General features: G+C 44.0%; 1 protein-coding gene across 2 annotated transcripts in view; it reads right to left on the reverse strand.

The window, feature by feature from the left end:
- Nucleotides 1-4,731: 4,731 nt before the first annotated feature.
- CFAP95 (cilia and flagella associated protein 95) overlaps nucleotides 4,732-16,487 on the reverse strand; it is a 101,675-nt gene continuing 89,919 nt past the window's right edge. For both annotated transcript variants that reach the window (XM_077249070.1, XM_077249069.1), the window contains one exon: nucleotides 4,732-5,084. In XM_077249070.1, coding sequence (XP_077105185.1) covers nucleotides 4,952-5,084 — 133 coding nt within the window. In that variant the 3' untranslated portion in view covers nucleotides 4,732-4,951. The remainder of the gene's footprint in view (nucleotides 5,085-16,487) is intronic.

Consider the following 16,487-nt stretch of genomic DNA (forward strand, 5'->3'; position numbering starts at 1 on the left):
TTGGCACCACATTTGCTATACGCCAGTCCTGTGGTACAGACTCTGTTATTATGGAGTCTTTAAAGATTAAAAATAATGGTCTATCAATGACTGTACTTACAGTAATTCCTGCAGTACTCGGCGGTGTATCCCATCCGGGCTCGAAATTTGTCAATTTTAGTGATTTTTAGATGCCGCCGTACTTCCTGCTGGGTTAAGCAGGTGACACTTAATGGGGAATTTTTGCTATCACTGATCATATTGTCTGCCATGGGATTTTCTTGTGTAAATACTGATGAAAAAAAGTCATTTAGCATATTGGCTTTTTCCTCATCCTCATCCACCATTTCCCCCAGACTATTTTTAAGGGGGCCAACACTTTCATTTTTTAGTTTCTTACTATTTATGTAGTTAAAGAATATTTTGGGATTATTTTTACTCTCTCTGGCAATGAGTCTCTGTGTCTCAATTTTTGCTGCCTTGATTTGCTTTTTACAGAATTTAATTTTCTGTATTTATTTAATGCCTCATCACTACCTACCGTACTTCCTTTCATTCTCTAAATGCTTTCTTTTTGTCACTTATTGCGCCCCTTACAGCTCTATTTAGCCATATTGGTTTCCTCCTATTTCTAGTATGTTTATTCCCATACAGTATATACTGTGCACAGGTCCTATCCAGGATGCTAATAAACGTCTCCCATTTTCTTTGTGTATTTTTAGGTCTCAGGATATCGTCGCAGTTAATTGCACAAAGATCATCTCTCATCCGTTGGAAATTTGCCCTCCTGAAGTTTAGTGTCCTTGTCACCCCTCTACTACACATCTTATTAAAGGATACACGAAAACTTATTATTTTGTGATCACTATTCCCCAAGTGACCCCCAACCCTTATATTTGATATGCGGTCTGGCCTGTTTGTTAATATTAGGTCTAGCAGTGCCCCCCTTCCTGTTGGGTCCTGAACCAGTTGTGAAAGGTAATTGTCTCTCATAGTTGTCAAAAACCGATTACCTTTGCTGGAACTGCAGGTTTCTGTTCCCCAATCTATTTCAGGGTAGTTGAAGTCCCCTATAATAATGACTTCTCCTTGAGTCGCAGCTTCATCTATTTGCTTTACGAGGATATTCTCCATTGCTTCCATTATTTTTGGAGATTTATAACAAACCCCTATCAGTAATTTATTATTTTTTCCCCCTCCCCTTATCTCCACCCACAGGGACTCTACATTTTCATTAAATTCACCTATATTATCACGCCGGATGGGTTTTAAGGACGATTTTACATACAGACACACCCCTCCCCCTCGCTTATCTGTATGGTCATTTCTGAAAAGGCTATAGCCCTGCAAGTTAACAGCCCAGTCATGGCTCTCATCCAGCCATGTTTCAGATATCCCCACCATGTCATAATTATGCTCCAACAACATTAATTCTAATTCGTCCATTTTGTTGGCGAGGCTTCTGGCATTAGTATACATGCACTTCATGTTCCTCTCTGTACCTCTATTCTTTCTTAAATTATTAACTGTTCTAACCCCACCCCCCATGCCACCGCCATCCCCAACTTCCTTATTTGTGCCCAGGTCTCTATCTGCCCTATCTTCCCCTCCTATAAATTGAATACCCTCCCCCCAATCCCTAGTTTAAACACTCCTCCAACCTTCTAGCCATTTTCTCCCCCAGCACAGCTGCACCTTCCCCATTGAGGTGCAGCCCGTCCCTAGCGTAGAGCCTGTAGCCCACTGAGAAGTCGGCCCAGTTCTGCAGGAACCCAAACCCCTCCTTCCTACACCAATTCTTGAGCCACTTATTAACCTCCATAATCTCCCGTTGCCTCTCTGGCGTGGCATGTGGTACAAGCAGTATTTCGGAAAATACCACGTTGGGGGTCCTTGCTTTCAGCTTGCAGCCTAATTCCCTAAAATCATCTTTAAGGACCTTACATACGGAGGTTTATATGCGCACAATACGCAGCCACACCTTGCCTACGGATGACATACGAATCACTGTTTTGGGATCATTTATGCATATTACGCCTGTAAAAAACGGACCGTATTTTCATACGCCAAGTGTGACGCCGGCCTAAGGCGGTTATTTGGTCATGAATTGCTGTGGCAAGCATCAGGACTACACAATCATGATCTGAGGGCACCAATTGGGATAATGAGGAAGCCCCCACACTCTGTTAACCATTTATATGTAGTCACTATTGACAGCTGCATCTAAGAGGTTAAAGAGATATGGACGGTGCTAACACTAATCATGGCTGATGCAGCAACAGCTGCTGGATTGTTACCTGTATGGGGATGCTATTCTCTGATATCTCAGGTCAGTTAAAAGATGTAATGGCGGTCATTAAGGGGTTAAAATAAATTCAATTTATTTAGCTTGGAGAAGAGACATTTAAGGTGGGACATGATTAGCTTGTACAAGTACATAAACGGCCTATACAAAAAGTATGGTGAAAAGTTGTTTTGTGTAAACCCTTTCAGAAGACAAGAGTGCACTCCCTTCATGTGGAAAAAAAATATTCAATCCCCATATGAGACAAGGCTTCTTTACCATGAGAACTATGAATCTGGGGAACAGGCTTTTTCAGGAACTAGTCAAAGTGGAAACTGTTGATTGCTTCCAGAAGTGCTCAAAAGGTTTTTTTTAGAAGAAAATAAATACTTATGTACATGTGTGAAGCTTTTGTTCTGAATGTTGCTCCAGTCAATAGACACTTGGGATCAGGAAGGAAAAACTTTCTATTCTAGGACATATACAGTGGGTACGGAAAGTATTCAGGAACCTTTAAATTTTTCACTCTTTGTTTCACTGCAGCCATTTGGTAAATTCAAAAAAGTTCATTTTTTTCTCATTAATGTACACTCTGCACCCCATCTTGACTGAAAAAACAGAAATATAATAATTTTTGCAAATTTATGAAAAAATTAAAACTGAAAAACCACATGGTCATAAGTATTCAGACCCTTTGCTCAGTATTGAGTAGAAGCACCCTTTTGAGCTAGTACAGGCATGAGTCTTTTTGGGAATGATGCAACAATGATTTGGGGATCCTCTGCCATTCTTCCTTGCAGATCCTCTCCAGTTCCGTCAGGTCGGATGGTGAACGTTGGTGGACAGCCATTTTCAGGTCTCTCCAGAGATGCTCAATTGGGTTTAGGTCAGGGCTCTGGCTGGGCCAGTCAAGAATAGTCTTTGAGTTGTTCTGAAGCCACTCCTTTGTTATTTTATCTGTGTGCTTAGTGTCATTGTCTTGTTAGGTGAACCTTCGGCCAATTTTGAGGTCCAGAGCACTCTGGAAGAAGTTTTCCTCCAGGATATCTCTGTACTTGGCCACATTGATGTTTCCTTCAGTGACAAGTAGTCGGACTGTCCCTGTAGCTGAAAAGCACCCGCATAGCATGATGCTGCCACCACCATGTTTCACTGTTGGGATTGCATTGGGCAGGTGATGAGCAGTGCCTGGTTTTCTCCACACATACCACTTAGAATTATCACCAAAAGGTCTATCTTCATCTCATCAGACCAGAGAATCTCATAGTCTAAGAGTCCTTCATGTGTTTTCTCTATGTGGGCTTTTTTCATATGTCTTGCACTGAGGAGAGGCTTCTGTCGGGCCACTCCGCCATAAAGGCCTGAACTGGTGGAAGACTGCAGTGCTAGTTGACTTTGTGGAACTATCTCCCATCTCCCTATTGCATCTCGGGAGCTCAGCAAGAGATCTTGGGGTCCTTTTTTACCTCTCTCATCAAAGCTCTTCTCCACGATTGCTCAGTTTGGCTGGACGGCCAGGTCTAGGAAGACTTCAAGTGGTCCCAAACTTCTTCCATTTAAGGATTATGGAGGCCACTGTGCTCTTAGGAACCTTGAGCACTACAGAAATTCTGTTGTAACCTTGGCCAGATCTGTGCCTTGCCACAATTCTGTCTTTGAGCTCCTTGGCCAGTACTTTCCGTACCCACTGTAGATCATACATTATGGCTATACCTATACCCATTCCCTTTATCTTTTCTCATCCCTCAGTTAAACTTGATGGACATGTGTCTTTTTTCAACCACACTATATAGGCTATATTCAGTGTCCAAAAACATACTGGGCTCAGTGGTTTAGCTGGGCTCTGCTACAATCTCTACTAGTGAGCCTCCAGACATACCCAACTATGCTGTTTCACAGGGATCTACTAGATTGGTCCTGACATACCTAGCTCTGACTATGATGTTCTGCTGGGCTTTGATGGATTGTTTTACTGGGCTCTGCTTCATTGACAAATCTACTCTACTGTAGGGCTATTTTGACCCTGCTTCTTTGGTTTACATTACCCGAATCTCCAGCTTACCTTTCCAGAGTCTCCTGTGGCCTACTACCCTACTCCTCATCAGCCATCAGCGTTTACCACTTTACCTGCATCATCTGCCAATGCAGATGCCTGGGCCAAGGACAATAAGGATTCATCCCACCAGGTGAGACATAACAACTCACCACTTAATTCCCCATTGCTCCTGCACTGTTGCTTCATTGGTCTTGCTGGTCTTGGTTTCATTTGGATGCTGCAGTCACATGCTATACATCCACATAACCAATGCATTCCATCAGTGACATCTGTAGTCTCACCATCCATCTCTCTCCCCTTCTCAAAGATATAAGAAAACCCTACACCTACGAAGATTAAAAGAAGGCAGGTACATTTTCAGCCATTCTTAAATTTAGGAAACAAACTGCTGCAAAAACTAGAGAAAACGGGCTAGAGTTGCAGCAAAATAGAGACATTTTTAATGATTTTCTGAAGACATTGACACTTCCCATTCAATGTATTTGCTCATTGTTTCATAAAGTTTTAAGGTGACACTTTATTAGCTGTAACAATTTTCTTAATTTCCATAGAATTTCTATAGCGATATATGAATATGTTTTATCTTCACAGATGTGGTGTGATAGGGCAGGTTGGTTTAAACGCCTTTCGTTTCACTTCTCTATTACCATATATGCCACTTTCATCTTGCCAAGTGTTTCTTCCATGCCTTCTGTAGTCCGCTGTATCTGTAAATTGGGAATGGCACTTTTTGAAGGCAGAATAGTTTGGAACTTCTGGAACTTTCTGAATATCAAAACAGAATATAGACAAACATGATTTTAATTAGACATGATGCTGTATAATAAATGATTTGTAAATGTATTGTTATAACAAACAGAAGAAAAGATTACAGAAGGTTGCTGGTTGAAAAAAAACACTATCTTGTCGGACTAAGACTATCCACTGACATTATTCCTCTACTGTTCAGTTATGTATTGATGTGTACTACTTAGTTACTATGTTACACATACAGATCCTTTACCTTGTATTTTTAAAAGCAAATGAATAAATTAGGTTTTTATATATATTTTCTTGCAGTTGCTGTATATCTACTCCTCTACACTATTATTCCAAATTTCTGCAATTGAAAAATACTATTTATACCACAAACAAGATCTCAGTAACAGAAAAAGTTATTGCTAAGTTGCAAAGAGTAATAATTTTTCAAAATATGACCACAGGTTTATTCCCACAGTTTTGGGAGATTGTACATATTTTATAGAAAATTGAACATGGCTTATGAATTTACTGAAATCGATCTGCTTTAAACTCATTTTTCATCATCTTCATACAGACGTGATATACAATATAACACACGTGGTAGTGGAACCACTGTGCCATGGACCGAGGAGAACCTGGAGGGGTGTGACTAGGTGAACACCTGACTCTTCGCAAGAACAGCTGATGGTGTGGTTAGACGTTAGGTGCTACTCCAGGATAGACCTCGGACACACAGCCGCTGACCCCCAAAGGGGTAGGGAGCTGGAACGGCCTGTGGGCACAACAGGTATAGGCAGGCACGGCTGATATACAGAAAGGCACAGCAGGTGCTTTCGGGCACAGCTGCTATACAGGAAAGCACGGCAGTTGCAGGCAGGTATGGCTAGTATACAGGAAGGCACAGCAGGTACGGCAGATACACTGGAAGAAACAACTGGACTATAGGCAGGCACGGCAAATGCGAGTAGACAGTGTAAGTATACTGGGATACAAGCACTTGGGACCTGAGCACTGGCAAGCATGCAGACTGGCTGACAGAACACGTTGCTCAGGCACCTTCCATAAGGTGGACGTGCGTTAAATAATAAGTGTGTCCAAGCCATTGAAATGACCGTATATCAGGTAGAAAGTACAAAATAAATCAACAAAAATCACTGACCTAAGTACCATATCAGCAGTTAAATCATACCTTTTATTACAATTATGTAAATGAGTATAATCATTCAAATGAGTTTTACTTAAAAAATTACTCGAACCATAGATTAATCTGTCTGCACTCCAACAAGAGAAGAGGTTTACCATAATTGGCCACTATTGTCTCACTACCCTGCAGCAGAGGTTGGCACCTTTAACCTGTGCAATAGTGCCCCGCTCAGTCAGCTATCCCTCCCTGGCCCTATATGGCCCTATAGAAAAGAGAATAGAATATAGAAATACCAGCCGCAAAATACAATATGGTGTATAGATTTACAGAGACAGCAAAGTACAATACAGTCTGTAGATTTACCAAGATGGTATCCAAAAAATATGTTTTAGGACATTCAATACACCTAGGGATATCACCAAGGTAAAGGACAGAATATAATTCTTCATAACAAAAAAAAACTTCTCATGAACCATTAAGTTCAGATTCCCTATTAAAACACTGAGTGTCTTCGATAGATATATACTCAATGTCCAAAGATATCCCATACTGCTGTCCTGTATAATCTTTACACCAGTAATAAAAATAGACGGTAGATGCAGAATAACAAAATATCAAATACATGTCAAGATCCAATATTGCACTTATTCACAGTAAATCCGAATATTCTCAACACATTTCCCATCCGATCAGTTCATCAGAAAAACATACTAGCCTTTTTCATAGCGGAACGAAACATGCAAATATAGACATGTAAAGATTTAGAATGAGCTTAATTAGCGGTCATTCAGAGAGTCTAGGAGACAAAAGGGGACCAGTATCCGTCCATGTGTATCAAGGGATCAGTGTCCACCAACACTGATCCCGTGATACACATGGACGGACACTGCGAGAGGAGGATGGGTATCACGTAGGGACACCAGTGAAACAGTACCCCCCTTATGGGGCATGGATATTCTCTTTGGGCTCCCACAACCTCTCCTTGGGACCCAACCCCTTCCAATCTACTATTAAAAGAGCTGACTTCGAAGAGCTAACTGGAGCAGGAGTGGTCCCCGGGTCCTTGAAGAAGGAGTTTAAGACAACAGGCTTGAGGAGAGACATACTGTATGGAATGAGTTGGGGATACATAAATAGGCCGTGAGCTTGAGCTTGTAGGATGCTGCATTTATCTATTTGAGAACCTCGAAAGGACTGATAAAGTGAGGACTCAACTTGAACGAAGGTATCTTGAGAAGGAAAAACTTCAAATAAAACCAAATCTTGTCCCCAGGATGAAACAGAGGAGGGTCTAAACGCTTCTTGTCTGCATCTGTGTCTCTCTTCACCCATTCTGAAGACTTCATCAATGTGGCCTTGGTGTCCTACCAAATTTTAAAGAAGCCCTTGGTGAGAGCTTCGGCCACAGGGATGTCAGAGGTAGTAGCTACAGGGAATAGAATATTGGGGTGTTGACCATACACAATTAAAAATGGAGACTTAGCACAGGACTCACTTATATGGTTATTGTAAGAGAATTCAGCCCAAGGTAGGAGTTTGGCCCAATCAGGGGTGGATTAAGGGTAGCCAGTGCCCCGGGCTGTTCAGACACTGTGGGCCCCCCCCCGGTCATGTGACGGGGGGTCATGTGACGGGGGTCATGTGATACCTGAACCAGATTATTCCAGAAAAATGGCCGGGCCCAACTCTACTGTAACCTATTAAATATTTGTTAAAATATGCAATACAATTTAGGTATATTTTGATTTATTTTTCAATTTTTAAAATGACCAATATCACATACAAGGAACAAATACCACCGCACCATGACCAGGCCATAAATTACAACCACAGTAATCGAATAATATCACACACAAGGAACAAATACCGCAACACCATGACCAGACCACATATTACCACCACTTGGTGACCAAATAGCACATACAAGGGACAAATACCACAACACCATGACCAGACCACATATTACCACCACATAGTGACTGAATACTACAATACTGATCAGTGATAAAAAAAACACCCCACAATACTATCACCATCAGTGCCAGTATTCACAGGAGATCTGTACTTAGTATGCAGTGTCTGTGTAGAGGTTATACAGTGAACACCGGTGACATTATACACAGGAGCTCTGTATATAGTATACAGTGTATAGTGTCAGTGTATAGGTAACACTGACTCACCAGTGACGTCTCTAGGTGAAGTGCTTCATCTTTCATCCAGCACAGACCGCCATCATTTCTTCCAGCCAGGACTCATCTCTGCAGGAAATAACACAGTTATCTCAAGCTCCGCTTGCAGAACACATTACTTAATGGCGACATAGTGTCACTCTGCACAGTAACAGGCCCCCCCCCCATTTAAAACAGTATACTCAAAAAATAAAAAAAATACATCACTGCAGTAATAATATCCCTTAATTAGCCCCTATGGTAATAATTATATCCCCCATCCTGGCCCCGTTTATCTCATTCCTGGCTCCAGCCATATGTTCTCGCATCCTGCCCTCATGAGTATCCATTCTACCCCATATGATCTCCCCATCCAGCCCCATCTGTCTCCATCGTATCCATCCTGCCTCATGATCCAATCCTGCCCCATGTCTTTCATTCTGCCCCGTGTCTCCAATCATACCCCGTATCTACATTCTGCCCATGCCTCCAGTCCAGTGTGTCCAGCAATCTGCCCCAGTGTGTCCAGCATATTACCCCCTGTGTGTCCAGCAATCTGCCCCAGTATGTCCAGCATATTGCCCCAGTGTCCAGCAATCTGCCCCAGTGTGTCCAGCATTGCCCCTAGACAGTGTGTCCAGCAATCTGCCCCAGTGTGTCCAGCATATTACCCCAGTGTGTCCAGCAGTGCACCCAGTGTGTCCAGCAATCTGCCCCATTGTCTCCAGCATTGCCCCAGACAGCGTGTTCACCAGCAATCTGCCCCAGTGTGTCCAGCATTGCCCCCAGACAGTGTGTTCAGCAATCTGCCCCAGTGTCTCCAGCATTGCCCCCAGACAGCGTGTCCACCAGCAATCTGCCCCAGTGTCTCCAGCATTGCCCCCAGACAGCGTGTCCACCAGCAATCTGCCCCAGTGTGTCCAGCATATTGCCCACAGACAGTGTCCAGCATTCTGGCCCATCCGGGCCCCCCGGATTGCCGTTATCAAAAAAAACAAAAAAAACGAGTTCTCCTCACCTGACCTGTGCGCTCCAGCGGCGAGCTCCCTCCTAGCAACTGACAATGACGTCAGACGCCGGCGACGTGTGCGCTGTGCCTGCGGCCGACTTCAGCCGCCAGCCTCCAATTGGCTGGCGGCTGTCAACTATTGACGTGCGGGCGCGCGCCCGCATGTCAGTAGGTGAAACTGCCGCAGCGCCGGTAGGGGCCCGGTGAGCAGACGAGACGGGGCCCGATGCGGGCCCCCTCTGCCCACCGGGCCCATACGCCAGTCAGGGCAGTAATGCCCTGATGGCGGCGGGCAATCTGAGCGGTAGCCCAGGGCCCCCCCACACCACTGGGCCCTGGGCTACCGCCCAGATTGACCTAATTATAATCCGCCCCTGGGCCCAATCACTGTGGTGAGTATTGACGAAATGCCGCTGGAAACTAGTTAAGATCTGGTTGACGCGCTCTACCTGGCCGTTGGATTGAAGATGGTAGGTTGAACCATTATGTGAACTGGATGCCTCTATCAGAAACTATAGGGAAAGGTAACCCGTGAAGATGGAAGATATGCTGGATGAACTTATCAGCAAGCACAGGAGCAGAAGTTAGGCCAGACAACGGAGTAAAGTGGGCCATCTTAGAGAAGCGATTGACAGCTACCCAGATGACAGTACAACCCTCAGATACTGGAAGATCGGTAATGAAGTCCATCACAATATGCTGCCAGGGAGCTGATGGTATGAGCAGGGATAGTAATAGGCCAGGCAGAAGCTGATTCGGACTCTTATTCTGGGCACAGGATGAGCAGGCTGAGATGAAATTCGCAATACCTTTGCTCAGGGATGGCAAACAATAATACCGTGAAATGAGAAGAGCTGTTTTCTTCTACCTGGCATGACCAGCCAATTTAGATCAATGACCCTACTGAAGAACCCGCTTCCTGTCTGATTCCGTGACGAAGGTCCTCCCGGGTGGAACTTGAGACAAGTTCACAGGAGTGACCGTAAGCATCTTGGAGGACTCAATGATGTATTGAGGCTCTTCCTCTTGGTCAGAAGACAGAACGGACCTAGAAAATGTATCTGCCTTGACATTGTCTTCTGGCCGGAAATGGAGAAAAAAAATTAAAGAGGGTGAAGAACAATGACCACCTGGCTTGACAAGGATTTAGCCTCTGTGTGGACTGCAGGTAGGCCAAGTTCTTGAGGTCAGTGTAAGTAATTACGGGATAAACGGTTCTTTCAAGTAGAAAGCGCCACTCTTCCAAAGCCAATTTAATTACCAACAGTTCTTGATCACTAATCAAGTAATTGAATTGTGTTCAGGACCTGAAAAGGCTTTGTTAAAGAAACCACATGTCACCATATGTCCGGTAAAAGACTTCTGAGTAAGAATGGCACCGGCCCCAGCGGAAGAGGCATCCACTTCCAAGAGAAACTGCTTATTAGTGTCAGGTCTGTGCTGCATTGTAGTTGATGAGTAGGCCCATTTTAAGGAGACAAAGGAGCTTTCAGCCTCTGGAGTCCATACCCTAGGATTAACAGCCTTGCTGGTAAGAGCAGAGATTGGAGCTGTCCAAAAATATGGTATGAACTGGAGATAGTAATTAGCGAATCCCAGAAACCACTGGATTACTTTCAATCCGCCTCAATCTTTGAGGTCATTTTGGACATCCCTCCTGTGTGTGGGCAGATCAGGAGAAAACCCCAATATGTCGTCCAAGCAGACCATCACACACTAGTAGGGTAGATCCCGGGAAATATCATTCACCAGTTCTTGGAAGATGGCTGCTGCATTGCTGAGCCCGAAAGGCATTAAACGATACTTATAATGGCTGTCCTGGGTGTTAAAGGTAGTCTTCCATTCGTCCCCTAGCATATTCAGATCAGGTTATATGACCCCTGCAGATCAAGTTTAGTAAAGACTCTGAAACATCTGAGACAATCAAAAAAACTCTGAGATGATGGGCAGAGGATACTTATTCTTGATCGTAATCTGGTGGTAGCCCCTATAATCAATACAGGGACGGAGTGAGCTTTCCATCTCAATAAAGATGACTTCTGGATAAATCCCCTAGCTAGATTCTCCTTGATATATTTGGACATGCTGAGTCTCTGCCTGGGACAGAGGGTAGATATGGCCTTGATGGGGAGAAGAACAAGAGAGAAGGTCTATAGGGCAGTTATACGTCCTGTGAGGTGGTAACGTCTCTGCCTCCTTCTTATCCAAAATGTCTGCATAAGTCCAATAAGCGGGAGGCAAGCCAGGTAAATTTGATGGAGTAGCCAGAGGCCAGGCAGCATGGATGGGGACAAGGAATTTCTCATAACAGGTCTGACCCCAATGGAGTAACTCTCCATATCTTCAATCCAAGGTTCATGCGCTCGTAACCATGGCAGGCTCAGGAGCAGAGAATGTGACAAAGCTGGTAGTACATAAAAGGAGATCTTGTCCAAATACAAAATATTTCTACCCGAAGTTCTACTGGCTTGGAAACTAAAAGAACGGCTTGGAATGGAGGTCTCCCATCCACGGATGTTACGACTCTGAAAACGTTGGATGGGGATCTGAAACTGGTTCACTATTGCCTGTTGTATGAAATTTCCTGCGGAATCAGAGTCCAGATAGGCCGACTCAATGAAATGGGTGTTGCTGCAGGAAACGGACACTGACAGAGTCAGGGGGGGTGAGGTGTAGTTCTCATACATTGTAGCCTCACCTATTGGCCCTAAGCTTTGGAGTTTTCCAGCTTCCCAGGACAGAAGCAAATTAAATGTCCAGGACTACTGCAGTAGAAGCACCTCCCCTCAGAGCAACGGACCTACTGAATGCTTAGCCAGCTTCCCATGGTCAACTTGCATAGATTTGGAGGGGGTTTCAAAGCAGAGGTCCATGGCATGATCAGCCTCTGGAAGGTAGGAGCCAAGCCCATAGGTTTTTTTCTCTTGGATCACCTCCCTGGAGAGCTCCTGAAATCTGAGGTTGATTGATGAGCCAGGGATACTAGTTCATCTAAACAGGCAGGAACATCTCGAACAGACAGTTCATCCTTAATATTCCCAGGTTGGTCCTCCCAGAAGGTGGCTATCAGGGCCTCCTTATTCCAAGCGAGATTGGAGGATGAATGCTCGGAGGGTACAAAAACCAAGGGCATACAATGAGATTTCTTTTCCTTGGCGAAGTCTGAGGAGAAAGCATGCTGCAGACGAAACTCGGCCTGGCTCAATAAAGACCTTGCGGAAGGTCTCTACGAAAGTCTGGAGGTTGGAGATTAGGTGATCCCTTCTCTCCCATAAGGGGTTGTGCCATGCAAGAGCCAACTAGATGGTGCATGATAAATACCACTTTAGCCCAGTTAGATGAGAACTAATGTACCAATAGCTCAAAGTGTAGATTGCTCTGATTCAGGAATCCGCTGCATAGTGTAGGATCACCGTGAAACAACAGAAGAGCAGACAGACTGAGTCGGGAACCAGGAAAATAACTAGTGGACTGAAGTGTTATAGAAGAGGTTGCTGTAACTAGGACAAGAACAGATGGGGCTGCAGATGCTCCAAATAACCTGTTTCAAATCTTTAAATGTCCACTTTTCGTAATGGTTTGCAAACTTGAACCGACGCTTCTTATGACAATATTGAAGTTGAGGCTTCTTCACCTTTTTTCGGGCCACCATTCCAGACTTGAGTAATGTGCGTCACAGGGTGCTTGCATCGACGTCTGTGATCTCACTATTATGAAGCATACGAGCCACCTCTACTGCCATGTTTGTCACACGAGAACTGATAGACCTCGGGATGAGCCGACTTGACTCTGATATTTTGCCTGGATGTCCACCTTTTGGCTTCTGAATGATGGATGGACATCATTTCGTATTCTTCCAACTGTCAGGGCACTCACATGATGCAGTTTGACAATTTCCTTGGCCAAGAGACCGCTATTGAAGAGCTGCATGATGCTGTATCTCTTTTCTTGGTAAATTGTCTTCATGGCTTCTCCTTGATTAGAACCAATGACCATTCACTTGGGAATCAACCTTATAATACACTAAACTATTAGGGAACATGAGAACAGGTTGTATTTTGCAGTATTCAGGAAGAAAAATATTTCTCCACCACCCGGAGAAAAACAGGAACAATGCAGTAGCATGACAAGAATCTGCATCACTAGTCATATGCTAAATAGTTGCAAAGCACATTTATGTATGAGATAACCAAGATGATTGTCTATAAAATGATGGTCGAATCGTCGATCAATCAAAGCAATAATGGACGGTGAGACATGGAGCCTGAAAGTCAAAAGTTCAAAACTTTGTTACCCTCTTGCTCTTCACTGTACATATATTCATTACTCAAAAAAATAAAGGGAACACTTAAACAACAGAATATAGCTCCAAGTAAACCAAACTTGCGTGAAATCAAACTGTCCACTTAGAAAGCAACACTGCTGTTGTGCAAATAGAATAGACAACAGATGGAAATTATTGGCAATTATTAAGACACACTCAATAAAGGAGTGGTTCTGTAGGTGGGGACCACATACCACATCTCACTACTAATGCTTTCTGGCTGACGTTTTGGTCACTTTTGAATGTTGGTTGTGCTTTCACACTTGTGGTGGCATGAGATGAAGTCTACAACCCCCACAAGTGGCACAGGTAGTGCAGCTCATCCAGGACGGCACATCAATGCAAGCTGTAGCAAGAAGGTTTGCTGTGTCTGTCAGCGTAGTGTCCAGAGGCTGGAGGCGCTACCAGGAGACAGGCCAGTATACCAGGAGATGTGGAGGGGCTGTAGGAGGGCAACAACCCAGCAGCAGGATCGCTACCTCAGCCTTTGTGCAAGGATGAACAGGAGGAGCACTGCCAGAGCCCTGCAAAATGACCTCCAGTAGGCCACAGAAAACCGACTCCATGAGGATGGTCTGAGTGCCCGAGGTCCACATATGGGGTTGTGCTCACAGCCCAACACCGTGCAGGACATTTGGCAGTTGCCACAGAACACCAGGATTGGCAAATTCACCACTTGCGCCCTGTGCTCTTCACAGATGAAAGCAGGTTCACACTGAGCACATGACAGAGTCTGGAGATGCCGTGGAGGGTGATCTGCTGCCTGCAACATCCTTCAGCGTGACCGGTTTGGCAGTGGGTCAGTAATGGTGTGGGGTGGCATTTCTTTGGAGGGACGCAAAGGACTCCAGGTGCTTGCCAGAGGTAGCCTGACTGCCATTAGGTACCGAGATGAGATCCTCAGACTCCTTGTGAGACCATATGCTGGTGCGGTTGTCCCTGGCTTCCTCCTAATGCAGGACAATGCCAGACCTCATGTGGCTGGAGTGTGTCAGCAGTTCCTGCAAGATGAAGGCATTAAAGCTATAGACTGGCCCGCTCGTTCCCCAGACCTGAATCCGATTGAACACATCTGGGACATCATGTCTCGCACCATCCACCAACGTCACGTTGCACCACAGACTCTCCAGGAGTTGGCGGATGCTTCAGTCCAGGTCTGGGAGGAGATCCCTCAGGAGACCATCTGCCGCCTCATCAGGAGCATGCCCAGGCGTTGTAGAGAGATCATACAGGCACATGGAGGCCACACACAACTGAGCATAATTTCCTTATCTTGAGGCATTTCCACTGAAGTTGGATCAGCCTGTAACTTCATTTTCCACTTTGATTTTGAGCATCATTCCAACTGCAGACCTCTGTGAGTATTAGTTTTGATTTACGTTGATCATTTTTAGGTTTTATTGTATTCAACACATTCCACTACGTAATGAATAAAGATTTATAACTGGAATATTTCATTCAGTGATATCTAGGATGTGGGATTTTAGTGTTCCCTTTATTTTTTTGAGCAGTGTATGTATTGAAATTGCAACACAAGAATGAAGAGTCAGGAATTTATGGAAATTACTGGCATGATAGACATGTTAATGGTAAGCAGATGATGAAAAAATGGAAACAAAATTTGTAAATCATTTAATTTTAGATAGTATTGAGAATAAGTGCCATGTGCAGAAATACATGCACTTACATGTCTTGGCATGGTATTAATTAGGTTATTAAGGGCTTTCTGAGGAATGTTCTGCCACACTGAATGCACTTTGGCTTGCAAATCATCAAGATCCTCTGCTGACAGCTCCCTTTGCAATTGCCAACCAATGATGTCCTACATGTGCTCAATGGGAGACAAGTCTGGAGGTGCTGTAGGCCATGGTAGGATGTTTAGGCCACACACACTATTCACAGCAGCATGAGCAACATGCGGCATGGCTCATACTTGATAATAGATACTTGCTATCGCGATGTTTTAAAAATGATGTTTCCATTTTTTCATCATTTGCATTTTATTAGCATGTCTATCGATTCTGTGATTTTTATAATTACAAGATTTTTCCTTCCCTCTCTTATATTTTACATACACATATACACACACACACACACATGTCCTTCTCAATAAATTAGAATATCATCAAAAAGTTTATTTATTTTAGTTTGTCAATACAAAAAGTGAAACTCGTATATTATATAGAGTTATGAGACACAGAGTGGTCTATTTCAAGTGTTTATTTTTGTTAATGTTGATGATTATGGCTTACAGCCATTGAAAAGCCATAAGTCATTATCTCAGTAAATTAGAATAATTAACAAAAACACCTGCAAAGGCTTCCTAAGCATTTAAAAAGGTCCCTTAGTCTGTTTCAATAGGCTCCACAATCATGGGAAAGACTGCTGAATTGATAGATGTCCAGAAGGCAGTCATTGACGCACTCCACAAGGAGGGCTAGCCACAATAGGTCATTGCTAAAGAAGCTGGCTGTTCAAAGTGCTGTATCAAAGCGTATTAATGGAAAGTTGAAAAAAAGGTGCACAAGCAACTGGAGATTCACAAGGAGTGGACTGCTCCTGGAGTCATTGCTTCAAGAGCCACCACACACAGACGCATCCAGGACATGGGCTACAATTGTCGCATTCTTTGTGTGAAGCCACTCATGACCAATAGACAATGCCAGAAGCGTCTTACCTTGGTCAAGGAGAAAAAGAACTGGACTGTTGCTCGGTGTTCCAAGGTGTTGTTTTCAGATGAAAGTAAATTTTGCACTTCATTTGGAAATCAAGTTCCCAGAGT

Source organism: Ranitomeya variabilis, chromosome 1 (genome assembly GCF_051348905.1).
Source record: "Ranitomeya variabilis isolate aRanVar5 chromosome 1, aRanVar5.hap1, whole genome shotgun sequence".
Classification (NCBI taxonomy): domain Eukaryota; kingdom Metazoa; phylum Chordata; class Amphibia; order Anura; family Dendrobatidae; genus Ranitomeya; species Ranitomeya variabilis.